Genomic DNA, 27,725 nt, shown 5'->3' with positions numbered 1-27,725 from the left:
CGCATTCAAGCAGTGCATGACCTGAGAGTGGTGATATCATATCGGCTGTATTAATTTCTTTCTTCAGCAGCTGGGATTACTGTTATAACAGGTTTAAAACCATTATAAACACACAGTCTTAACATAGAGTGACTGGCTGAAGATTGACAGCTTCTTAAATGAACAACTCTCTTCTGACCTCAATTTGCCCTCTCTGTGTGAAGCTGAGCTAACATTACTTCATTTCAGTAAGGAGATAGACCCTATTTGCCACCGAGCAGGACGGCTGATTTACAGAGTATAACAAGGTCACATAGTGAGATATTTGAGCACTAAAGGAGCGCACAGCTGAGGGGAGAATATTCATTTGCTCTGTCTAAAACTGAAATGATATGCAGCCAGGAGGAATAACAGAGACCAAGTGATCCTGCTCTGATCTTACTGGATTTGACTTAAAAACATTAACATCTACATATTTCAGGCTAAGACCTGGCTCTCTGCTAAAGACAGAATAACAGAAACATCAAAGACTTCCTATAAAGCTAAACATCAAAACTTTCTGCTCATCCGCAATGAAGGAACTGAATAATTCTCAGAGTGTGACTGCTTTTCATCTGCATTTGGATCCAACTGAATTTGTCACCGTTATTTTAAGGTTTAGCGAGTCACAGGAATGAAAAATGTGTGAGAAAACATGGGCGCTTTTTTGGCTCAGCGTGGGTCACAGGGAGGAACCTGTTCACCAGTGATCAGCACGCTGCTATTTTCAGCCCCACTTGTTGAGACCCCAGGCTAAAATGAAGTTTGGAGCACAGAAAATACACACACTCACACACACTTGTCTAGAGAACCTGTTTCATTTGATCCTGCGACTTTTCAGGAAGGGTCAGGGTTAGGCCGAGTCAAGCACCTTGTTTGCCACTGGTCACATGAGCCAGGAAGATTACAGAGAAGAAGACACATATATTCTGGCAATTCAACACAAAACAGGCTATAAATTCATCCTTAATTCAAGATAACGCCAGCAGACATTTTCAACAAAAGTAAAGGCTGTAAATTGCAAAATTCTTTATCATAAAGAACTTTAAAACATCCTACAAAACATTGTGTGTCCATCTTACTAATCCCTTGGTTGACTTTGGTTGAAAACAGGATAATGAATGAGTGTACTAGATGTCAAAGTTGTAAACAAGGTATCAATCTCCAGACCCAGTGACTGACAAGGCAGGAATGGACAGACAGACAATGCCGTCCCTGTCAGCTTCTGACAGTAAAAGTGATGGAGGAAGCGCAGCAACAAGGTTCTGACCTCTCTCGACATGAATCACCAGAGAGGTAAACAGCCCACTGTCGCGCCTCTCCTGCCTTTAACCAAACAATACAAAATTGGACAATGAAAATGAGCATTATTGCTAAGAGGATCATTGTGGCTAGACGATGCCTTAGCCTCTGGAGCGGTCTTTGGCAGTGGAAGTAAGAGCAGATGCGAGGAGAGGAAACATCAATCAGCTTGAGAATGTTTTTTGCTTCCCTGACTCACCCATTTGTTTGTTTTGGCCGGGCAGCTTTTAAAAAGCTAGTTTTCCCGTTTTCCCTGAAAAACTGGCTAAATTTCTGTGCTAGTTTTTGTCCACTCTCTCTCACCATCACCCTCCCCCTCATTCAGAGAAACACACACACACACACACACACGCACACATATTTATTTGTATACAAGTTATCTAAATTCCAGAGTTTGTGCGTCCGAGTCTGGTGACTGATGTGGAATGCTGCCCCATAACTGCAGTGGGAAAATCCCAGATGTGAGGAAACTGATTTCTCGTCCGTGATTGGGTCATGTTGTTGGCCAGGAGGTCTTACACCAGGCCCCCTGGAATAGTCTGGGAGATTGCTCTTCCCAGCCTAATGGAAACAAGGCTCAAGGAGCGGGGAGTGGGGAGATCTCCCCTCCACCTCCACCCCGGCCCCTGAGGGCTCGTCCCAGGCATGTGCTATAAATTTCCTGACCATATATTCCCAAGTCGAGTTCATTTTTCCAGAGGAGCCACACATGTGGTGTATATCTGGGTTTAGATTATGGGGTTGGGGAAGGAGGAGCCGACTTTGGTCCCAATCCATTAAAGTGGCCACTAATTCTGTTTTCTTAGAGGGCCGTGTGTTGTAACGTCATGGTTTCTTCCTTTTGTGGAGGTTGTTCTTGATAGAATCATTAATTCCCAAACAGATGATCAATTACATCACATCTGTTTTCAAAATAGAGATGAAACATTGCGAAGCTGCAGATTTTCACATGACTCATCCATTATGTTTATCCAGATCTTCCCGCTGTAGCCGTTTATTACATAACTTGACTATTTGTATTAAACCAGTGACATAAAAATAAAAAGACTGAAAAGTTTGTTTCAATATCATTAAAACTAGTATAAGTGAGTGTATAAGTGAAACGCAGGGGTCAAAGTTTGTATAAAGAGGCTTGAAGAATGTAAAACTGGCATGACAAGCGTACGTGGCTATTGTTTCATTGAATGACAAAGCATGTAATGCTGTCAGGTCTGAATCTGTTAAGGCTGCCTTGCCCACAAAAATGCATGGGAAAACATTTACACCACTGCCCGGCACCTGGTTTCTATTAGAGCAATGAGGATCTAATCACAGAGGTACATTTCTCTCTCAATCATTCTCATTGCCTCTATTTCACTCCTTTTCTCACAGAGGTGGCAGATGGAAAACAAGCTGATGTTTTATTGATTTTAAGTAATTTTCAAGCTGGTTTTTAAGTCTCTTTTTTTCACGAGGGACTAATTTCCACCATATTTCAGGAGATGTGAAATATACATTAGGGGAGAGTTTTGCTCCAAGGCATTTTCACCACATTAACGATACATACAGCTGACAGGATAAATAGTGTTTCACACAAAGCATGTATTTCTGTCCAAATAACTGTATCAACATGTATAAAAACTGATTTTGATGCTTGTGTTTGATTGCACAACCCTGCGAGACATTTATGCGTGGGAAAAACCTTCAGACTTTATTCCAGTGGAAATTTTATCAATTAGGTTTCTCAGCATCCAATATTGTAAAATAAACATATGTCTTGAGATCACCCAGAAGCTGGAATACACTCAAGATATCAATGTAGTTGATGTCATAAGAATATCATTGTTTTTGTTGTGTGGAGCAAAAGGTGGAACACGGCAGCAATGCAGATAATTTGCACCGGACCAGGTGTGCATAGTTGTCATGCGGAAAATTCACATGCCAACTTTTTTATATTTTTGCTCCGCATTTTTGCATTGCACTGGTAACAAATGGCTTTAACTCTTCATAAATTACAGCTCACTGTAGCATGACATTAGCCTCCATGAAAGAAATTCAGACAGGAAGTTGATTGTTTATATTTCAAGATGAACGTCGTCCCAAGAGAGAAACTGGAGTTAAGAGTCTGACAAAGACCAAAGGAGAAAACAACAGCTGTTTAAAATTAAATCTACAGTGGAGTTCCCCCTCCTATGACAAATGTCTGACATATAGAGTCCTAATTTAAAGTACAGTTTTGCCTCCAAAGGTCTCAAGCTGCTACACATAATAATAATTAAAACACAGAATAATACAAAAAAATTCCATTTAACAGAAACCAACTATCAACATGTGTGTCAACACTTTAAGTGTTCTCAGACCACATGTTTACAATGATCTGTTATGGCAGCAACACAGAAGAAAACAGATTTATACCTCCACTCTAATAATAATAACAATAATAAAGAGGCTTTTGTGCTTGCATCATCTCTCTCTAAAACATCAGCACATTAATGACCAGTTTTATTAATGATGCATGTGTGGACTGAATTCAGTGCAACAATTCTGCTCAACTCATCAACCATGCTAAGCTGGAAGTACAGTGCAGGTATTGTTTGCAAACTGAGACACAAACAAGTCCTGCTGGGCCCTTAACTTTTAAAGCCGCTGAGCCAGAGAGCAGAAAGGATACAGGAAGTCTGCTCTGCCTCTGCCTGCTATTGCTCTTTGATTGCTGAGCCAAATTGTTTAATCGGGTCTGAAACCACAAGAAAGCTGCAGTGCTACACTGCCCAGGGACAGAGCGTCTTTTAACACCGTGTGCTGTGTTTTTTGTTATCTGGGTACAGGTGGAAGTGCACAGCTATGTAAATCTCCAGTAGCATGGTTACCCGCGGCCTTGCTTCAGTGCAGAAGGACACAGTGTTTGGTGTGAGCCGTGCCACGTGCTCCGCCAACCCGACGATGGGGAGGCGAGAGCTGCGAGCCCAGCGGAGGCGCAGACTTTTTGCCTCCCTGCAACATCTGGAATCTCTGTGGTTTATGTGGGAAATTTGGGAGGCCAATGTGGTTACTGTATCTAAACCGACCCTGCGGAAATGTTCTTGGCTTGGAAAGTGTGTGTGTGCATGCAGGAGCACTGAGGAACTACAAAGTGGAGCACCAGACTTGATAAAGCTTTGGATGAGAAAGGAGTTATTGTTTGGATTCATTAACCCCTGAAAGGAGAACATTCACAGGAAATGTACACACACACACACACACACACACACACACACACACACACACACACACACGGGAGATAACAGGACTCTAGTCTCTTGACTGTTTGGCCACTATATCCTGGTGCAGGGTCCTGAAGTATTGCGGACCGTCTTGCCTCATTACTTCCTAAATCTTGTTTCTGTCTTTCTTCTCAGTTGGCAGTTGAATGCTGGACCAACCTGTTAGCTTTTGTGTTTCTTCACACACACTTACACACACATTCACACACTGTCCTCCTGTGACTGGCCTGCATCCTGACACGGCTGCCCACGTCTCCTTCCACTTAGTTTACAAAACCCAGGCCTAAATTCCTCAAGACACACGCACATACACACACCAAGGCACGCAGAAAACACTCTCACCTTGGTCGCTTTGAGGAAGTTGTTCCCCCAAACGATTTATTGCTTCTTTTCAAATTGGCAGTGTGGGTATATATGAAAATCAGAACAATAAACCTGTTTCCTCTCCAATAAAACAGGAAGATAATACAGTTTCTGTTCAGACAGCTCTAGGAACACACTATGCACAACGACAGCATCAAACCAGAGGATTTATACTTGGCAATAAATTATGCCCATGATGGGAACTGTTGAACATGATGATCTCATTCAGTAAAAGGGCCTTGAAGACATTATTAAATGAGATTATCTGCTATTTTATGTATGATAGCTACAATAATTGCAATGAAAATGTTGGAATTGCAACGTTAAAAAAAATTCAGAGCGGGTTAACCAAATAGTTTCTCTAATGTTTTCACAACCTTGACAAATTACTATATATACAATGAAAAGTCTAGAAATACTACCAGGCTTCTTTTTTCCCTCTCTTTCCCTGTCAAACAGCCAAGCTGGCCTCTGCAGTCAGGAAACCACAAGTAATTTTCCATCTTTCCATGTGTGGAATTTTTCATGCAGTCGTCATGCCAGCAGCACCCTTTATAGTCTGAGCTGGATCTACAAATGACGACTTGCTTATAAATTTAGCGCATGATGTCACCGATCTGGCACCTGTTAGGCAACGGACAGACAGGAAACAAAAATAACAGTACAATCTCATGAAAATGGATTTTCCTGCAGCTATATGCGGGCTTTAAATCAAGACTTTCACAAAGTCCAGGTCTGTCTTTAAATAGTCAAAGAGCAGATGAAAATGCTTGGCCATATTCAAACATCGTGGTGGAAAATATGTGCTACGTTGCCTTTTCTTCTCAATACTGAAGCCACTTTTAATGCGCCACACATATTGTTTGGGGTGACACAGAGGTAAGACAGATTCATTGACACATCTACATTTCAACAAAGTTGAAATCATTTTGTGTTGTGATGATGCCTCTGGCCAAAGAACATGAGGTCCTTTTCCCTTTAATACACTCATAATCCATGTTGTTTCCAAGGCCTTCAAGGGAATCATTTGTTCTTGCCAAATTTTAAATTACATCAACCTCTGTGGCTAAAAAATAAAGCCAATACAGAAGTGCCCAAACCTGCAATTCCTCAACTGGCCACCTGAGGTTGTCAGTCAAAAGGGAGTCAACCCTCATTGACACCTATACTATATTAAAATGCAAACTTAACAGCAGAAATAAACACATCTACCAATTGGTACAAAACACAGTTGTGCTCTTGATAGCTAATTTCCATGTTCATTTATAAAACTCACTTGTTCACTTTAAGTGACCCGCAGCAGCCCTGGCAGATGGCTGACCGCTGCATTCAGCCCACTCCACTTTTTTGGATTAGCCAGGAGTCTTCTCGCTAATCCAAAAAATTTAGTTTGGTGTGGAAGAACTTGGCAGACCTGTACAGAGCCCTGACCTTAACCCCATCCAACATATTTGGATAAACTGGAACACAGACTCTGAGCAGCATATCAATGATCATGCTTTTGGACAAATAAGAAAAGGAGAACAATTCTCCTAAAATGTTCTATTTCCCCCATGGCCTCGCCTTGGGAACTATGAGACACATGGCTAAGGCTGGACCTTTCGGTCACAAAAAAAGATTTCTTAATAAAAACAGTTCAGTAGGTCAGAATCCAATAGAGACCAGAGAATACCATCAGGGTTAATAATCCTGCCTTCAGCTCAAAATATCCAAAAACACATATGATCTTAATTTTACACCCACTAGGCCCCTTATCTTGTTAACATGTTCTGGTTACAAGTATATGTAGGTTCCAGGCTAATTTATATTTCCTCATTTGCTGCTATGAGGCTTTTGTGATGTGTATATTATGGTCTGTAACAGGCCTCCAGAGAGACAGAAAGAGAGACAGTGCAGCTGCCTGAGGTCACAGTCAGCCTCCACCAGCAGGCAGTGACCCTGGGTGAGACTGAAAGCCTGGGCTCTGGGAACAGCTGGGGAACATGCAGGAGTCAAAAACAGACAAGACAACCCCGCTGTAATGCATTAGCAGCTATATACATTATATAATACCCACTGGTGCTCCATCTATAGCTGGACTGATTTATATGGCAGCGTATACTCACTGAGGTCCCTCAGAGGAGTGAAGACAGATGTTCATATCTGCCAGTCTCATACTGTGGGAGTCACATCTAAAGGGCTGATAAATGAAGAAAAAAAACTGTGATGATGTTTCACATAAATAAATTAAATGCTCACAGTGTGATCAAAATGGCACGACTAAGGAAGTGCAGTTGGGCAAAACACTGAACCCTGAACCACAGGTTGGCACGTTGACACGCATGCCATCGATGTATGAGAGCGTGTGTGAATGTTGGCATGTGTTGTATAGCGCTTACAAGAAAAGCGCCACATAAATTCAGTCTGTTCACCAACACACCTGGTGTCAATCAGGTATTTCCAGCTCAAATCCTAAATATGTGGCAGTTATCAGAAGCAGCATAACTGAACAGGGGTACCCACTATGGATAAATATACACTATAACGTAATATGGCACCTAGAGACGCTTTCACTTCCCTGACAGATGAAAGAAAATGTAAGTCACACCGTTCACTTTTAAACGCATAATCCATGGATCACCAAATCCCAAAGCTATTACTGCTTGCCAGAAATGTTGCCACAACAAAACAAAAAATGTCACCAAACCCTCCATTAGAAGCATTTGCTGCCAAGGGGTACTAGATTTACACATTCCTCTGGCTTTACATCCCACACATTCAGCGTTTACTTCATCTCACTTTGGCAGAGATCGTTCTCTCAGTGCAAAAGAATTTTTAGCCTAATTAGACAACTCTGAAATCAGAATCGATAAAGCAAGGCTGCATTTGGGAATCACCAGGTGACATTTAACACGACCATTGGAAGAAAAAAAGGTTAGATTTAAACTTTCAAAACATCCCTGTTCCCTATTTTCTGCAGCCTTTCTCTGGGAGTCATTCACACCAATGTGTGAGGGACACAAGGCTTTACGTTACTTTCCTTACAAATAGAAAGAAGTCTCCGAGGGATTCACAGTTTCCTCTTTGTTTTTCTTATAATCAGTAGCAGGAGATTTCCACATTGAAAGTAGATTAGCATATTTATTCAGAGAGAGGATCTGTGTAAATGCCCACAGTCTGTCTGTTTGAAAGCTCAGAGAGGGAAGCTTCGTCCTGACAGTGTTGGGCCACGGAGTGCTGTTTAAGCCTCCTTTTCCCTCAGACTGGTGTTCGGGAAGGTGATGTTTATCATAACAAAGCACATGACCATTTATTTATGCAAGTTAAAAGTCACAGAGTTCTGCATAACTGCTTCTCCTTGGACCCTGTCAATCTCTCTGTTTATCTAACCTCTCCTCTGCGCTCTTTATTTTTCTTTAAAACACAAATACATTTAAAAAATATACATTAGCTGTGCACAAAAATATGATTTTCATAATCATGTACACCCACTAAATGCACATCTCAGGCTGGAGAGATAAATGCAGCTTTATCCTCCTTATCTGTAGCGTATCTGTGGCAGAAACCTGGCTGCATGTGGAGCTCTCAGTGTTACTGTGTCACTGTGGATTCATTAATTCTATGATTAATGTCAGTTAAGGCAGCAGGGTTTTGAGGATGAACATAGCTGCCTCCTCTCACTAGAGGAAGCCATTAATTTCAACAGTGCAATTAAAGAGACTGCAGGGAATAGATTTCCATACAAATTATGCTGTGTGAAAGGGAATAAGGCACTTTTGGCCCATCATGTACTCAAGACTTGAAAAATGCTCTATAAACGTTGAGTAATGCCTTCAGAAAATAAACATTTCAGAGGGAGGATTAAGCTTTTTCCTCCTCTTCCATAGACCAAATCTTCTCTGAGCATATCCATATGCAGTTTTCGGATGGAGCTCTGGGTTTTGTTTTCTGCCTCAGGAAAAACAAAACACAAGTCAGTGGGGCTAAAAGGTCTAGTGTTATTTTCCATAAATGCCATGCATGATCTTAAAATATAAACAAGTAGGAAGATTTTCAAAATCCCCTAAACTATTTTTGAAATTTCTATTTACTTTTACTTGACTTCCCTTCACTTATTTTCAAAGCACTTTAGAGATGAGTTAAATGACAATGAAGAAAAAACTCACTAGCAGCTCCTTCAGGCTCCTGAAATGTTCATAATGGTCGACTGTGTGACTGAACAATCAATATTTACTGAGCTCTTTGTAAATGCAGGATTCAAATGTTATACAATCTTTTAAACATGTAACATGACTTCATCAGAGTGCATGCAAAAGTGCAGTAGATGGCACTTCAAACATGTCTTGTGATGGTAAATTGGGAGCTTGTGAAATACATGTCTCTGGTTTTATGAATATTCAAGCTACTAAATGGATACTCATTACACAAGCTGTTCTTTAATAGCTTGCTATTGTTAACCAGAGTGTTGTATTTACAGGCAGTTTGACGAAAATGTACCCTTGCAAACACTGAATGTGCAGACTGTGTGCATATGAGAGCAATAAAAAGACAGAGTGCATTTATAGCACAGAATACCAACGGTTCTCTCATTGCTGCTTTGCTATTTTGGATCCAGATCCAAAGAATGTGCTTTCCTCTCCTGGACAATGTCATTTTAATGAGGTGGACAGTGTTGTTCTGAACGATACTGAGAACCATCTGGCCACCTCGTATCCGTGTCATAAAAGAGGTCTCCTCAGCCCAGCTGTAAAATACAAACAGGGAATATCGCACCTAATGTGTCTGACTCTCTGCCAGCTTTGTCTTTTTACAACATTCATCATGCTCAGAGTTACTTTATTATTAGATTCCAGTTGAAACCATATGCTGATTTCATTAACTTGATGGCTAAATAAAGTTGACGGCTACACTGTCGCTGGTCTGGTTTATTTCAGCCAAGATAACCATCTAAAAGAGAATCCATGTGGATTCATATGTAGCTTGCTATGAAAATCATATGATGGAAAAATAGAATGACAAATGTGTTTGAAGAGAATTTCATAACTGTGTTGACAAACTTGTTGATGTTATTCACGGTGGTCTCACACTCGGGTTTCCAAGAATTACAGTTAGGAACGACCAGTCATCGGTCACAGCGCATATCTCATGCACACCAGCAGACCACACATTAGTTAACTGCTGCATAAAAGTGACATGGAATTTTTCCAGACCATAATGTCCACTTGTGCGTTACCATCATGCACAACAGAGGTCATGTGAGAGTGCAACCTGAGCCTAAAATGGCATCTATCCAAATCCCGCAGCTGCCCCCCAAGGGCCACATCACACAGGCCAAATATTTCCCCTCAGCAAAACAGAAACAATGATCTGGCACACTGCCTAATTTTAACTGCATCCCGCCAAGTGACCAATATATAGAAGGCCTTTAAAATAAGAGACATTCTCGAGAACCCTGCTGGGAGGGAGGGAGCAGACACCTGTGGCTGTCAGTCTTATTAACATTGTCTGAGGCCTGAGCGGTGCCACCATGCAAGCCAGGACACAGTGCAGGATCAACTTGCAGGGAGAATTTCATGATGTGCCAGACAGCAGCGCAGCAGCACTGACTCTAGCCTGACACTGAACAGATCCATCTTTAAAACTGATTCAGACATAAAGTTCTGTCAAGAACACAAGACATTCTTGGACTCAGCATGTGTTAAAGAAAATTTCACAAGGCATCAGTGTCTAAACTCTACATTCCTGCATAAATGTTTCTCTTCCTGCTACATTTCCAATTTCATTGCCCAGTGAAGAAAAATAATGTGAAATACAGGGAGGGTATGCTCTCCTCCAGCTAAATCTTCTTTTAGTTTCTCAGTTAAAATGAACAGAAATTTTGTGACACATTTACACTCTGAAATTAGAGCATTCCTTTTCAGTTGTAGTTCATTTAAATGTACTGACCATTACATCCAATTCTATACAGTATAAATATGCTGGCAAAGTGTGCTGAGGTCTAAAAGTGGTCTGCAATACAGGAAAGTATTTATTGAGCTATCTGGTCCACTATTGATATGAGAGAAAGAGCACTACAGGCTCATGATGGACAGAAGGACAAACACATTTTAGGCTCTTCACTCGACTCATTCCTATGTGAAATGAAAGTGTTACTTCTGAGAGAGCAATGTAAGCACATTGCATCAAAAGCTGCTGAAAACACACAAAAAATAATTTAAAAAATGTCTTACCTGCGCCTGCTGCGTTGGTCATCTTATTGAACATCTACAAGACAAAAGAAATAAACTATTAGTAAGTTAATTTTTAAAATGAGGCTGCTCATCACCAGGTGGTGGTGGGTGAACACGAAAGAGGGATGTGAGCAACAACAATAAAAGTGAGATTTTTGCTTTGTCTTCTTGAATGTGGCTCCACTCGGAAAGAAAATCATGTCACATTATTTGGCTGTGAAAACCATTAGAGGCACACACCCAGTTCCCTGAATTCAGGGATAGAGGATATCTCCCTGCATTCTTCAATAGTGCAATCACTGCCAAAGTCAATAAAGAGAAAGCAGAAATGTTTGCATGATTTAGCACTTGTTAATTCAGAGGCAGCCCATCAGCCTGCTGTCCCCAATTATCTGTTGTCAATGCTGGGTTGCTAAGTAAGGAAAAGAACATCAGGAGATTAAAGATTAGAATTTATTAAGGCACAACACACTGTCAACGCTAGCTCCTCTGATGCAAACGCTTGTGGTCAGTGCCCCTCCTCGACAGAAACAAATGCACAAGGAAGCCTTTAGCATAAGTTTTGGACGTGTCACTGACGGCGTGTCTCGTTACATTTATCATGGCTTTTCAAAATAAAGCTTTGTGAGAAACACGATGAACAGTTACAGTAAGCCAACAAACCGCTATACAGGTTGACTCCAAATAACAACATTGATGATCTTTTCCCATGTGAAACTAAGAGTCAGTCTTAAGGGTTAAAGTCCGGGGGTTTATTTGACCCAACCTCCCCTCCTATCCTAAATTGACCTTTGCACTATTTACTGTATATTACTTTCTTGGCTAAGAAGGTCTAATAAGGAAATGGATGATGCATATTAGCTGTTACTGCAGAATTAAAGAAAACTAAATAGGAATCTCACTTTCAACTTGGGATGATAGAGGTCCTTGATTTGAATGGTTGATTATTCAGGCAATAAAATGACTTTCAGATGATAAAGCACTGAGTGTCTTGCTGATCTGGACCTGTCACGAATGCTTCCCCTCTCTCGCCCAAGTCTCTCCTCCATTTCCCCTCTGTGCCCCACTGGTCTGATTTACGCTCTTGTTTGCTTGCCCTGTTTCCACATTTCTCCCCTGGCAGAAACAAAACGCTGCTAGAACTCCCAGCCTGTCTGTTTGCAATACTGTTGACCCTCCATCATGACAGTCAATTGGCACTCAGCCCACATAGTGCTGATTCAAACTTCCATCAACATATCTGCAAAGGTTTTACTGGTCAGTTGGACTCGACACAATACGTTAGTCGTGTTCTGCATGTTTCATGAGGGCCACGGCCCCCCAATGTTGTCATGGCAGCAGAAACGCTTGCAGTGTAAAGAAGCACTTGGCTGCGTGAGCGACCTATATGGCTGCCACTTTGCTGTGACAACAGAAAGGACCTGATTGACTTACTTAAACAGGACAGGTGGTGAACTATCTGTCTTTGTTACATGGGCTGTGACACTTTTAGGCCACGCGGCAAATGAGGTCAGACGACAGCGGGCATCTTGGAGTCCATTTTTTTATTTATTCCAATGAATACGAAGATTTAAAGTATAAAGAGAGTCACAGCCAAGAAATTTCTGGCAGGTTACATTAAAACACCAGGGGTGTCCATGTGGTTCCAGGGTTAGCAGACGAAACCACTCTGTTATCTCCAAGCAAAAAAATCCCAACTCTCTGTCTCTTACTTAACAGAGAAGCAAGGAAAACAGGTCATAAATGTATGACTCATACCCTTAGAGATGTATTTTTACCTGTTTAAATATGGAAAAGGTGAAAGGGCCTCTGAAAACTATGAGGTGCAGCCACTGATGTATCCCTCATTATTGACTGTGAGATTCAGCACAGTCTGGCCGAATTTCATCACATATTTGAACACTTCTAACAGGGTTAACAGAGTGCAAAGGCTGGGTTTAATGTACAGAAATATGGATCGCCATCATCTCTGCGCCTTCAAACTCTGCGTGTCTTTAAAGAGAGGGGAATGCAATGGACCTGCAAAGTTAGTCTCAAAGGACAAGCTTTAGACCCAGTTTCAGAAATAAACTTGTGAAAAATTAGCACTCCAAAAACCAGATGCTGGGCCCCAGTGGAGATGTGCCTATTTGACAAGGCTTCAAAGACTTGAACACATCACTCTCTCTTTTTCAACAGCCAAGAGAAAGTATTTCATCCTGGCATATCTTGAGCCCTGACCCACTTTAAAGACATCGATGCAGTTCAGTCCAATCGTACTCAGCTGGTGGACACATGTCAAAGGTTGCAGGTCAGGAATAGTGACATCCTCCACGCAGGAGCGGCACTCAGTGCCTTTCAGGGCTGTTGTCAGAGGGAAAACTTGCCTTTGCTTTCACCAGCAAGGATGTTTACACGGAGTGACAGGTCTGTGTGGGTGAATGATAGCTGCTGTCCCAGCACAAATGACACCCTGCCTGAAAGTCAACAGGCCAGTTACAGGACTGGTCAGTCCAAATGACAGAGCAGCGCGTCCTCTGCTCTGCCCGCCTCTGTCAACACCAATTAAAAGTGGAAATCCTCAACCTAAATATGTCTCTCTCCACCAACATAAGAACACAGTGAAGAGATGGCCTCTGTAGGACTATGTTGAATAGCAAGATGACGTTAACTAGTACAAACATAGAATTAAAGGCAGTTGCCATTCAACTAGATTTTTTTTTTTTTTTCTACAATCGACAATTCAATTTATCAACAAATCATTACCACCGTGCAAACAGTGCATCAGTCATACCAGGCTGGTTTTGGAAAGGCAAAAAATAGCATTTTGGAGTTACTTTTAAATTAATCTTGAATTAAAGATAATCAGTTTTTCTTGAGTCTACCTTTTTTTCTTTTTTTTTCTTACAAACTTTTACCAGAATAATCATTGTTTAGGGCAGAATAGTCAGTACCTTTAGTAGGTTAATAGATAGAAACTTGTATATTCCAGATTTTACTCTTTACTATTGGGACTGCATTTCAGGACAATGGCTCTGTTGACAAAAGCTGCATACCATCTTCTCATAGTCAGTGTGTATGCAGCGATACGAAGAATAAACAAAATAATATATATATATATATCTCCCTCCAACAAGACAAAATCTTAGTCCAACACATTCCAGCTAAGATTAGCTCTGCCTGCATGATGTGCAGCAGATTGAGGGAGATATGAAGTGCATTCCAGTTTTCAGAGATCATACAGAGGCAGGGGGGAGTCAAAGGTTGTCGTGCAGGTGCCAAAAACTTTTACCAGATACTTCCATAAAACATCGCTCAGTAAAACCGTAACCTCCTGTTTAAGCAGAATGTACTGGCTCACACATTGGGCCTGTTTATTCTTAGACTCGGAGACTGTGATTCAATCTGTATCACATTTTCACTCGCTGCTGTCAGAAGTTTCATACGGACTCCAGAGCTCTTATGTAAGACTCAGAGGGGACTGACATCTCTCTGCATGTGCAAAGCTGCTGAAATGTCATCTCATCTGTTTTTGGAAACTTTGCATGGTCACACTCAAACCAGAAGACAAATTTAAAGATGACTGAATGAATTAGTGGGAAGCTGGTTCCTGTTGTTACCAGTCTTTATGCTTATAAGCTAACCAACTGCTGGCTGTAGCATCATATTTACCATACAGACATATGAGCTGTACTGTGTCTGGCAAAAAGCAAATAAGTGTATTTCAAAAATATCAATTAAACCATTGCTGTTAACCTTGTCTTGGACTGATAAGATCCTATTTTCCTATCCTAACTTTCAGCCTTCAGGGACAGTTTTTCATGCAGTAAATTGTAATATCTCATCACTTTGACCTATAAACTGCAGTTTTACACAATGCAAATTTGAAATATCAACTTTAGCAGTGCAATATATGTGAAATTCATAATTTTATTATTTATACAAAAAATGTATAATTCGTTTGATTATCAAATACCCTAAACTTGTGTCCACTAACATGTGATCTCATTAAACTCAAGGTTAGACTGCAGCCAAAATACTCTTGTCTCTAACATATGTGAACATTCCCAGCTGTCCTCGAGCCAAATTTTTACCCATGTTGCTGTCATTTTCAAGAGGTAGTTATGGGTTTCACAAAAAAAGACAGGTGGCAACACATCTGAGAACTAAACAGGATTTCATTTGAAGTGCCCACAGACAAAATAATCTTCTTTAGCTTTGAAGCTCCACTCTGTCTCACCCAAAGAAACCTCTGTGTGATTCTGCAGTATAAAATTATCACAAGTTAAAAGGGTAAAAAGTGACAACACCGAATGAAACTGTGCAGTGTAAGAGAGAACCTGGCCGGGTGGCTACAGTTTTCTCTTATAAGCAGGTTGTTTGCCACCACATTGCAGCAGAGCCATCAAGAGAGCACAAAGCACGAGCTGGAAGGCTTTGAATTTAAACCCGCCCTGCATTCTGCAAATCTCTCAGTTGTCTGTTTCTTTTAGGGCTGGTGAATAGTGACATTTATATACTTTGTCCAGCAGAAGTGAGTCCTGCTTGTTTAAGAATGCCTAAGCTGACCTTATTCCCAACACAAACCTCAAATATTTACAGATGCAGAGGGAAGAGCAGCTGAACAGAAGGGAATGTCACAATGTCAGCTGACTGCTGATGGATTTATCCGAAAAAAGAAAACTTGAGCAATTTGGATTTTTTTTCTTTTGTCAACAAAGTTATCACAATATAGAGGTCAAATATGTGATTGTGGAATGAGGCTTTCACAGAGTGTGGTTTTATTCATGAAGGAAGCTGATAAGAAAAATTATCAAAATATTTAGCAGGAGGAGAAATCTTTCTTCTTTCACCGAGTTATTGTGGTGGTTTTAAACCTCACATTCTTATATGCATTTTTTGTAATAATGTAATAAATGTAATCATGGGATGAACATTTAAGATAAACTAAGTGAAGCGTTCATTTTGGATGCACACAAAGTGAAAATTTCCCAGCTACAGACAGACAAGAACTTTGAATTATCTGGGAGAAATACTTTGTGCAATGCAGGAAGTAAACAGGTCATGGCAGTCACCCAAAAATGCTAAAGCCAGATTTGAGCTGGAGAAAGAAAACATGTGCAACCAGTTGTGGAATTGGACTCAAAGAAATTTAGCAACTCACAGCCTTAAAGATGAAAACTGGACAGCAGTACTTTACATCGCAAGTTTGCATGTAGTGTACAACAAACTACCTGTACTGTATGATTTCTCATCGACTCTCAGAAACTGTGGGACGCCTGCAGGAAGCGTTATTCTCTTACCGTCTTCTTGGTTGTTGCTCTGGTTCCCATTGAGGCGCTGCGAGGAGCAGAAGACCTGTCCAGGCTCGGACATCCCTCTCTGTCTGGTCTTTGGAGAACTTGGTCGTTCAGGGCTCGGTTTAACGTGGACTTTGAAACAGCACCCCACTGCAACAACATCACAACAACAATCAAGACTGGGTCCGTCCTCTGTCTGGCCGGACAGACTGGGACAGGATGGTCTCAACGGTGGCCAGGGGAAAAGAAAACAAGAGGCTGAGGTCAACTGCTGGGGAAGTGAAATCTCCACTCTCAATTCAGCTTGACAGAGGCACACAAAGGAGCCTGTATGTGCGGATCTTCTTTTGAGAGGACGGAGATTATGACCTTGTCAAATATCCCAGTAAAGATGTCTTGTCTTGCCCAGTCGCCTGTCATTAGTTAAAGCAAGTAATAGTGAATGCCTGGGATGGTTATGCAGATGCCTGGGAGGCATGTGAGCCTCTCTCAACCATTCCTAATGGACCAAATCATACAAACTCCCTTCAATACAATAGCTCCTCTGTGCGGTACATACATATGGACCCCGAAAGAGCACTTTTGTTCCCAAATGCTAACTCTAGTGGGATATTTCATGAAACATGCCACCATGAGAAGAGCCCTTTTTAAGGAACAGAGTTGCATGGTCCCAGTCGCAACCTCAAAAGCACAATAGCTGTCTGTTCCTGCCGCAGCATTCTGACCCGGCTAAAGCACTGTACACTCCAGTATCACATCTAAGAGCTGCAGACCTACATCATAAAACAGACTCAATGCAGAAGGACACTATAAGGCGGCCTAGACAAAGCCCATAGTGTTGCAGACAGAGTATATCCCCATGTCTCACAAGTCACAGACACAGTTACGACTCACAAGAGATCAACATACTAAATCTCTTTTCACACACTGGGTTTATGGAATACCACTGCTTGATTTGAGAGAGCTTGTTTGAATCTAAAACTAATGTGGAACGCTTTTTTTAAAAAACTCAGCAGGACGTAAAATTCCAATGAACACCTGTTACTCACAGGTCCGAATAATCCATCTGGATTTTCTCTCCATAGAGCAAAGTAAATTGATTTAGCAAAGTTTACAAGCATGACCAAGTATGCAGCGTACGATTCACAGGAATGTGTACAGTACCAACCGTGACAGTGCACATACCATTAGGTACTGAAAGTGAAGTGCTGCAATCTGCATGCTGTTTTATAATGCAGAGCAGTTAAGAGGTGCATTATGCAATTCTAGATAGTTAGTTGATGAATCCGATTACAAGGTTGTCATATTGGTCATTTGTCATAGGTTGGAATGGTGAGTCTCATCTCAGCTTGCCAAATATGGGCACTTTTGGTTGGTGTTCGGCCCAATTACCAACCTTAGCATTTGACAACCTGGGAATGACACTTCACAATCAGTTATCTTTCTCCAGAATTGCATATCGCACCTTTAAGTCTATATTTATATCAAAATGTAAGCCATGAAACCTTTCAGAATACAGTGTATTAAGATGAGTGACAGGAGTCATGATGCCAGGCTATGTGAATACACACTCACCTGTTTCTTGCGGGCGATGCAGGGTGTGTCGGAGGGGGAGGAGTTTGCACTCAGAGCCTCCTCGATGTCTAGATTAAGCTGGTCCAGTTTCCTCATCAGCTGGCTCATTGACTCCGACCAGGGAGACTTGACCTGCGGAGACTCCTGTGGGTAACCAGAGAAGCACCGATTTAAGTGAAGACAAGCTAATGCTGCTAATGATTAGAGTACTGAGTCAAAGATTGAGCCAATAGCAGCCTGTCAATACACTTTTGGGGTCTTATTTTATTACAATGTTCAGGTTTTGTTTGCAAAATGTATTTGTGCACAATTATTAGTCTGTTACTTATTGCAAATTGAATCATTTGAAAATCACTGTTTGTATTTTTATTTTAACCACCCTTACAATTTTAAAACAATTTTCAGGCACAGTTCTATTTACATTTTGAGATTTCTCCCAAAAATGTCAGCATTTTTGCATCACGGAGAGTTCAATTGATAGCAATAATGTACGAAAAAAATAATTACTACATACATACATATTCCACACACACATTATCACATATTCACAGGACAACACACAGGGGTTTTAATACATTCATTTGAGGTTAATGTCAAGTTGAGCTGCTGCCACTTTATCAAAATTGGCTTTTAATCTGTCAAACCCACAGTATCTAGTAACTGAAATAATCTGTTTCAGTAGCTAGTCCAGGGATTGCGTGCCATCCTTGCCAGAGTTATTTAACACATGGCAGTGATCGGTAAGGTGAGAGCATCTGCCAATTTACCACACTACCCTAAACTCAAAAAGAGTTACAGGCAAACCCAAAAAAGTATCTAGTAAATTGCAGACGCTACATCAGTGGACTTCACCGCTGACACACATGGAAATGTGATCTCCTCTGCTGTGTCTCTGGGTGAAAGAGCAAAGGATGAGGGCTCCAGACATGTGTGCCATACAGAGCATGATGGAATTCCCTGCACTGGCTTTCACTACTCCCCAGACACACCGTGTATATAAATAGACAGACAGGAGCTGTGTCTGAGGATCTGGGATCTGAGGTCCAGCCTCATAAATCAGCAGGAAACACCTCGGTCACCAAGGCAGAAATTAACATTGTTGATCTGGAAAGAATGGCGGGCTCACAGTGTGTGTGTGTGTGTGTGTGTGTGTCAGTCCTGGAGAGGGTCCCAGGACTGACCCAGGACCCTTTTCAAGAATCCGGTATGAAATCCAAGAATGGTCAAGGAGTGGATTTTCTGGAGGATTTCTCACGTGGATCATTCTGAAGTTTCTGACACAGTCGTAATGTCTAAATGTATTTCCTAGGAAGCCCCTCCTGGAATATGGTTTCTGCAGGAAGTCTGTTGGGAATGCATGTCAGTAACAAGCGCCAATGAGAAGTCTGGCCAATATAAGGAGGTCTATTTGGCCCATGGTTTGACTTTTTGGATTAAGGATTCATTTATTAAATTAAAGAGTGGTAATACTTTGCTCTAAGTCCCTATTCGACTCCAACTTCATTCCATTGCATATATGTAATAAATCTAACTCCAGGCTTCAAAAAATCTGCTCAGAACATCCATGTGTTTCTGCAGTCAATGGTCCTTTAATGTTGACTTTAATTTAAAAGCGGCCAAAAGACAGTTAAATTCCTTTAATGTAACTAATACTGCCACTGAGCCAAGATTAATGCCAGTCACTTCTATGATAAAGTCATTATTCCATTTATAACATCAAGCCTGTTAACACACAATCATTTCTTTGAAGGGACTTGTCAATAAATCTTTTGATGGGAAACCCCCAAAACATCTCAGAGAGGACATGGGGCTTGTTAGAAGGGCTTTGATAAACTTTTCAAAAACAAGTATGACACTTGTTTTGGTATTTTCAATGACTCACTGTGGCTTGATTCAAAAAAGGAGAGAAAGTGGAGTCCAAATGAGGACAGGCTTATTTTGAGAGTGTTTACTCACAGTAACTGTTTAAAATAAATACGAAATAGTGAGTTTATTTACATACGTCTCTGTAAATACGTCATAATTTGGCACGTCCGTAATAGTTCCTTTGTATAGCTGTAAACATGAAAATCATTCATCTATAAAGCAGCATATCTGAATTATTACAAATTAAGACAGTGAGAAACTTATATTATGTTGAATTCTCCCTAAATTGTGAGAAATTAAGGGACCAGACACCAGACGGTCCACTTATCCTGCTGACCACCCAGTGTCAGCTGACCGACCACTACTGGGAGAAAGTACATTTTTCCACTCAATCCCTCAGGAATGACCTAAAGCTGGCCAATCCTCTGCTGACCCCTGAGGCCTGAGGGGTCACCTGGGGTCACCGAGAGGAAAAAATAAAGCTTCCCTTCTCTGCTATGTCTGCCCTCCAAGCATGGTGCTGACCAACAATAAGACCTTCACACATACTTTTGCTTTTTGCACATGTCCAGACTTAAGACTGATCAATAACAAAATGTGAACATCCACTCTCACACTACAGCTACGTGTAGATGAAGATTTGCTCAAACTTTCTTGTTATAAGATGATACCAGTTCAAAGAAATAAACACTGATTCTCGGAAAAAAATCCTCCTACACAATTCTGCACTTTCTGTTTCCATTTCCCCAAGATATTTTCTCCAGGGAGCTTCAGTGTCATCACAGATACTTTCCTGTTCCTATTTATGGAATCAGGGACATGAAGCTGTCAGCAGTGTGGATGTTTGTGTGATTTGAATACTTAATATATTTATATTATTTATTATATAATGAAATTACACTTCTGTGAATCACAAAAAGCATTTGGATAATGTTATATCATGATTTTTTTTTTTTACTTCCACTATTTTACTTACTTATAGTTATAACAGCAATAATTTACAAATTGACCCATGGCCAGTAACATACAAACCCAAAAATTCTGCATTCTTAATTATGTTTTGAGGTAAATGTATTTTATTCTGGATTACAGTCACAGTTCTAAACATGTGGTTAAGGTGGGAAATTTAAACAAAAGTACTTGGTTAGGTTTAGGGAAACAAAGTCGTTTTTGGTTTAAAATAAGTAAATGTTGGGTTCACACGGGACACGAACAGTGAAAGTTCTGTGCTTGTTTGACCCGTTCATCCACTACTTACGTTGACTTGTGAGCTTTGATTCAAAACATATTTGTGATGTCATCAACGAGTGTAACGAATGTGTGTTTTTTCTATTTAAACATTAATGACAATGCAGTTTCATTGTATGGGAACATAATTTTTTAGGAGTCCTGGCTTAAAAATAAAGTTCCTCTTTATCATCCTGAGATCAATGCAGCCAAATCTTTTTTGTAAAATTAGTCAAGCACCAATTAAAAGGAATGAGAAGGAAATAATGATTTAAAAAAAAGATCCACACGTGAGGTCTGAACAAATCCTCATGTCTGCACCTCAGTGGGTGTACATTCCTCCAACTAAAAATAAGACAGAGACTGACCAAACTGTTGGAAAGAGAGTCTGTTATGTGTTCACCTGAAGATCTGGAATGAACCAGTTATGACTGGGAGCACCAAATGTCCAACAAGAAACTGACTTCTGTGTGTTTGTGTGTGAAAAGACTATTTTAACTCATGATCAAGAGCAAAAATCAGATATTTAGTAACCTTTAAAGATCCATGCATTAAAAAAACTTGATATTCTAAGCCAAATGACTGAATGTAGTTTTGAACGAGAAAAGGAAATGAAAGAAGATGAAGATCTTGCACACTGGACTCCTAATTAACCCCCGGAGTCAGACAAACACAAATGCAAGAAACAGATGCCTCATTCTGGCACATGCTGGAGCCAAATCTGGAACACATTCACACTGTCTCTTTTCAGTGACATCCCCACAAGGTGCTGCTCAGGAATGTGGGCACTTCTACTTAGAATGAGACAAATTCCAGAGAGGGCTTGACGCTCAAGTGAGACACTACCCTTGATTCATCTCTTCGTGCCTTTCCCCTCGATCCGGCCCCGGCAATTGTGTGAAGTCCTCACACCATGGCAACTGAGCTGGTATGAGTCAATCCTTTAGATAAATGCATTAATGTTATCTTCTGGGGACAACAAAATGTGAGCTGACTATAACTTTATCAGCGCAAATTGGCCACATTGTGAACCCCAACACAGCGGCTTTGACATGGAAATGAGGAGTTAAGTGTGTGAGCTCTGGGCTCGGTGCCTAGTCTGTGCCACCCACAGAGAGTGCCAGAGATCACCATGGAGGTATCCAAATGTAGCAGCCGGTCATGCGAAAGGGCAATGGCTACCTGGCTACTTGGAGGAATAAATTACACTCTTAATATCCTGCGACGCAGAACTCCAACTGAACACAGCCAAAGCCAAATCTGTGGAGTGGGGAGGATAGGTGAAGAAATGTGTATTTTTAAGGGCATTTACTCACTTTTGAGCTAAATGATGCAAGCAGGGGGAGTCAAGAGGTGACACACAGAGGAAACACTATGCATACAGTGCCCTCATATGGTTAATGCTAACAACTGCATCTATGTGCTATTTCTCCTGCTTTTCCCCTACTTTTGATCCAAGTTGCAAAACTTTTGATAGGTAAATACAGATAATTTGTTTATATCACATATATATAATTTTAAAATCCTACACCTGGCATTTAAAGTACACATAATCGGCAGTGCAGCTTTGTAAAATTATACTCCAAAGTTATGGAATACTAATAATTTAGAATAATTGTATTATTCTTATTATATGTTTTATCATTTATCTTTTTACTGCCTGGCTCTTGATTGTGCATTTGCCCTGGTTCTAATGTGCTGCATTCTCGTTTTATATTTTGTACATTTTATAATTGTAAAGCACTTTGAGCTACATCATTTGTATGGAAAGCACTCTTTAAAAAATATATTATTATGCGCATCCTTTTTACTCCCTCAGTGTTTGGAATTAATCTGTTAAAAAATGCATTCATAAATGATACATTTGTTTTATATGCTTTCATCATTTTGTCATTTTAAAAAGTTTTACAAACAGTGTGGGGTTGGTATTAGGATGTAGTTTAAGCATTATTTTTATGCAAATATGACTATTCGCTCTTGGAAAAAGGGGACAAACAGGATAAACAGGCACTCCAAAATATCAACACAAAATAAAAAATCAAATGCCTTGATTACTGTGATCAAAAATTATTTTTTAAGCTTTTGTTCATGTCGTTGTTTTTGTCTTTATTATTGATACTGGATTGCCTTTCTCTTTATTCTTTAATGCGGTGAGTGGCCTAATTTTCGTGGGTTTTTCTGATTGGAAAATGTATCTAATATCTGTCTGAGTGTGTGTGTGTGTGTGTGTGTGTGTGTGTAAGGTGATTGTGCTTGTTTTCCCTCCTATTTTTTCAATCACATTTCCTCCCAGCCTGTTGAATGAAATTGAAGACCTTTGCCCACCGTATGACAACAGAGCCTGCAGTGTGACGCCATGAGAAGCATTGACCTGCGATCCTTTGACAATATTAACAACAGGCTTCCTGGATTCCCTGCATTCTTCCACTCTTATCCAAAACAACTCATTCAGGGCAGAGTGTCATTCTGCACATAAAGCGGGCATTACCTCAGTGTCCAACTCAACCAACAGACAGAGAAGCTAATCTCCACCGGCCATTTACACTGCCCTGTTTATATGTGCGCTTTTATCTGCAGACTGTTTAGAAAAGGATGACAGTTATGTGTCATTGGATATGCTCCCCCCCAGACAGTTGTAACGGAAAGCATATCTCATGGATTTGAACACATTTATGAATGTTAATATGAGACTTAAAAAGGGCAATAAAAAGTAGAAATGACAGGGTACAGGATGGTTACAACTGAGGTCAGGGTAGAGGTTGTGTGAAAAAGAGACTGAATGTGCCTTGACTTGTTAAAGATAAAGAGAGCGGTGCTGTAATGGAAGGCGAAGTTCAGTGCTAATACGGCCTGCTATGGACTCTGTCAAAACACTGCTGCCTGTTGAGGGAGTGGAGAGAAAGCAGAAGCTGTTTGCATTCCTTCTGGATGTGCGTTTCAACAGTCCAAATGTGAAGTCAGTGTACTCCTACACACTTATACCAACTGTGCATTATCTCACAGTGTAATGATGCAAGCTGCTGGGAGCCAAATTAAACTCAATATTGCCAACTACAAATCAATGTTTTTTAAATATTCAAAGTCTGTGCACAATTAGCATAATGCAGTGATACATTTGCAAATGCAGATATTTTTTTCTTTTAGACATTTTCCATAATTTTGAGGTATTAAATGTGTGAAATATAAGACTTGACTTGCGAAAATGTAAATTTCATGCATGCTATTTGTATGGAACAAACTTAAATTGACATATGTGGTATTTGGACTTTCCACACGTGCATGTGACATGTGCATTTGTGAAGAGTTCCTATTTGGGGCTCTAAATAAATTCTTTGCTTTATGACACTTGAAGATTCCCCATGTTTAATTATGTAACATAGCTTACTGATAATTAAGTACTTATATTATGTAATGTGTATAGCTAAAAACTCACCTGTTCAGACAGGCTTTTAGGTCGCATGTGGTATTTTTATGTTATTAACTTGTTTTTACTTGATTCTACTTGATTTTATTTCTTAGACTGTAAAGCACCGGGGTCTATGAAAGGTGCTGTTTAAATTAACTTGCTTTCTTGCTAAATTAATTACACACATTTTCTGATTTCTTGACATTAGTTAATAGGTGATTAATACTACAATGCATGGACAACACTGCATAGTAGTGGAGGATTTAAAATCGATGCTGGCATACCTCCTTACTGCTGGTCTCCCCCTCTGCTTCATAGCCACAGCTTCTGGCGGAGTGATTGATTTCTGCTCGGGCACTCACAGCGCCTCTCCTCTTCTGTTTGTCTTTGCCTTTGCTCCTCTGTTGTCTGTGACTGACAAGGTACTCTCGACTCTGAGGCAGCTCTGGGAACACGTCATCATCGTCACCATCATCATCATCACCATCTCCGTGATTATCGTCCTCCTCTTCTTCCGGTGAAGACTCTCCATCGTCAGAACTCTCATTGATGAAATCATGGCTGTCAGCTCCGGAGGGACAGGTGTAATGTGAGAAGGTGATGGAGCTCGACTTGTGCTTCACGATGCGAGGGAGTTCCCGGACTCTCCAGGCGGGATCTGGAACAGTTGCAGGGACAGTGAGAGGGGGAGAGGAGTCCAGGCTGAGGATGGGACACGGATGCTCTGGAGGCATGAAGACATGGCCATTTGACATCAGCTCTGTGCTCTTACAGTCTGTTTTTACACATTCAGAGTTCAAGTCTACTGTCTGACCAGCATGATTCTGAACCACCTGGTCTGACTGTCCTTCTGCAATGGAAACATGGAGTGAACAGCAGTTGTCCTTTGACCTAGGCAATGTGGACACAAAACCTGCTTCATGAAGCTGAGCTGAAGCCAGTAGACCTGGGTCCAAGGGTGCTTTACCAGGAATCACTGACTGTTCTGGCAAGCACAAAACTCCTGCATATTCAATGCTGTCATCACTGACACAAGCAAAATTATTCTTTAGCTTGTGTATGCCCTCATCCGGCTCCAACAGCAGGCTTTGGGCTTCAGGGGGACAATCATCTCTGTGGTTTGCAGAGCCGTTAGCTGAGAGAGCAGAGCTTTCTGAGGTTGAGAAGGTTAACTTTTGTAATGCTGAAGCCGTCCAAGACTTGTGTCCCTCCAAATTCAAAGGTGAAATCTCCATTATTATTTTATTCTACAGTTTCTCATAATTCAAAACATAAATCCACAGGTACTTCTGCTTGATGTATCGGATAGCCATTTTTCTTTATCCAAGATATTCAGTCAAACCACACAGCAGGTAAGCTGAAATAAACAGAAATGGAAAAACATGAATGGCATGTAACACATCTGACAAGCACAGAGAGATGAAGATTATTTACAAAGACAATACAGGCAGAACAAGATGGACTATACATACTTCTAAGGTTGTTTCCACATGTCTGTGTCCTTCAGTTATCAAAGTCTCTGTGTACTACCAGAGTTTAATGTAAAGCTCTGAACAGCTCTAACTACGTGCCATCCAGCAAAGAAGTCTGCTGTGAAATTCAACATCTGGCTCAGGCTGGGCTGTTCAAGTCTGGATCTGTTTCACACACGATCCTGGTGACATCACTGCACAGAGGAATCCGACTGCTCTTCCCCAGTTGGTGATTTACTACGTGCTACACCATTCATCAGGGCAGAAGATGTCCCTGGTCGACTGTGGTTAACATCCCGCTCACCCCTTCATTAAGCCTTTCTTTAATACACACCTTGGACAGGTCGAAGACATCCGAAAAAACAAGTAATTGCATTGTATTGCTGCTATAGATGATTATCATCTCGTTTAACCACAAAGACTTTCCTCAGAGGACTTCTCAGACAAGGATCACATTGTGACTGAACCAAGAGACTTCCAAAATAAACATAACCTACATAAGAACTGCAGTAAAATCAACATGTTTTTCCCCTCATGTTAATCGCAAAACACTTGACTGTAGAGATGAAATATTTTATTTAGAAAACAATCAGTTATTTCAGTGTATTTTCTTGAGAAGCATAAAACAGCTATAGAAACTTAATAGGTTTACTTTAATTTACACATACTTTTCTGCTGTTACTGTGAGAAAGCTGCAGTTGGCAGCGCCCTTTACCATGGCCTTGAGACACAGGACACACACACACACACACACACACACACACACACACACACACACACACTTTTAGGACACAGGCTGATAAAGCAGCCTCAAACAAGGACAAAAACGAACTCTAAAGATACTTTTTATAAATCTTGCAGAATGATGAAAATCAGAAAAATCCTGCACACAGTACAGCTACAGTCTAAATGAATCAGTAAATGAAATGCTGTATAGTGCCTTCTGAAAAACCCATACCTACACAGTGAATGTGAAATGAGTGTACAAGAGATTAGGGCTCCTTCCAAGAAACCCCTCTTTTAAAAAACACTATGCAAAGAGGGTCTCATTATCCTCAAATGAATGCAGAGCAGAGGGAAGAAGTCACTGAGTGAAAATGAACTGTGAGTGTTGACTGGCAAGCCAAGACCACGACTTATTTAGAGAGTGAAGAAAGAAAAAAAAAGCATTGAGCGTTGGAGAATTTTCTACAGAAAGGTCCTGAACAAGTCTTCTCATGAAGAAACAACCTGTAGTTTCTTAAGGAGGATTAGCAAGGAGAGTTGTTTCTCCATCCTAAGAAGATGTCAGTCACAGGTAAACAGAAAACAAAAGACTCACCTGTTGAGTGGGGAAAAAAGTTGTCTGTGTTGCCCAAACAGTGTCACCGAGAGAGCATGGCAAAACAGTGGCAGTAAGACTTGTTCCTGTAAGAGCAGAGAGGTTTGGGCAGCCCCTTGCAGAGCCACACTTATGTCCCCATAGGCCTATTCTGCTAAAAGGCAAGCTTGTCATCACAACTACCACCCCCTCCTCTTGTGTTTCCCCTGCAGGAGTGTTCGGTTAGCGGTGACTAAACCATTCAGAATATGCGTAAGAGCAGGGAGTATGTATACTTGCTGGGAGATGGAAAGAGGAGGAGAAAGAAGACAGAGGGTGGGGGGAGAAAAGAGGGAGGGAGGGGTGGCTGGTGGAGGGAGCAGCAGTGGTTGGCACTGTAAAAGAAAAAAAGGTGAAATGGGTTTCCAGCCCTCACAAACAGGCTGTGAGGAATGGCTGACTTTAC

At 40.9% G+C, this 27,725-nt stretch overlaps 1 protein-coding gene across 1 annotated transcript in view; it reads right to left on the bottom strand.

Annotated features, from left to right (window-relative positions):
- The window catches only part of stard13b (StAR-related lipid transfer (START) domain containing 13b), a 62,086-nt gene extending 34,666 nt beyond the window's left edge, over positions 1–27,420 (bottom strand). Inside the window, exons 1-5 of the mRNA XM_059331023.1 lie at positions 27,281–27,420; positions 24,772–25,844; positions 17,989–18,132; positions 16,417–16,563; positions 11,135–11,168 (exon numbers count right to left, since the gene is read on the bottom strand). Coding sequence (XP_059187006.1) covers positions 11,135–11,168; positions 16,417–16,563; positions 17,989–18,132; positions 24,772–25,722 — 1,276 coding nt within the window. The 5' untranslated portion in view covers positions 25,723–25,844; positions 27,281–27,420. The remainder of the gene's footprint in view (positions 1–11,134; positions 11,169–16,416; positions 16,564–17,988; positions 18,133–24,771; positions 25,845–27,280) is intronic.
- Positions 27,421–27,725: the final 305 nt, after the last annotated feature.

This window comes from Centropristis striata, chromosome 4 (genome assembly GCF_030273125.1).
Source record: "Centropristis striata isolate RG_2023a ecotype Rhode Island chromosome 4, C.striata_1.0, whole genome shotgun sequence".
NCBI classification, from domain to species: domain Eukaryota; kingdom Metazoa; phylum Chordata; class Actinopteri; order Perciformes; family Serranidae; genus Centropristis; species Centropristis striata.
Note: the sequence above shows the minus strand (reverse complement) of the source record. Positions and strands in the feature narration are given on the sequence as shown.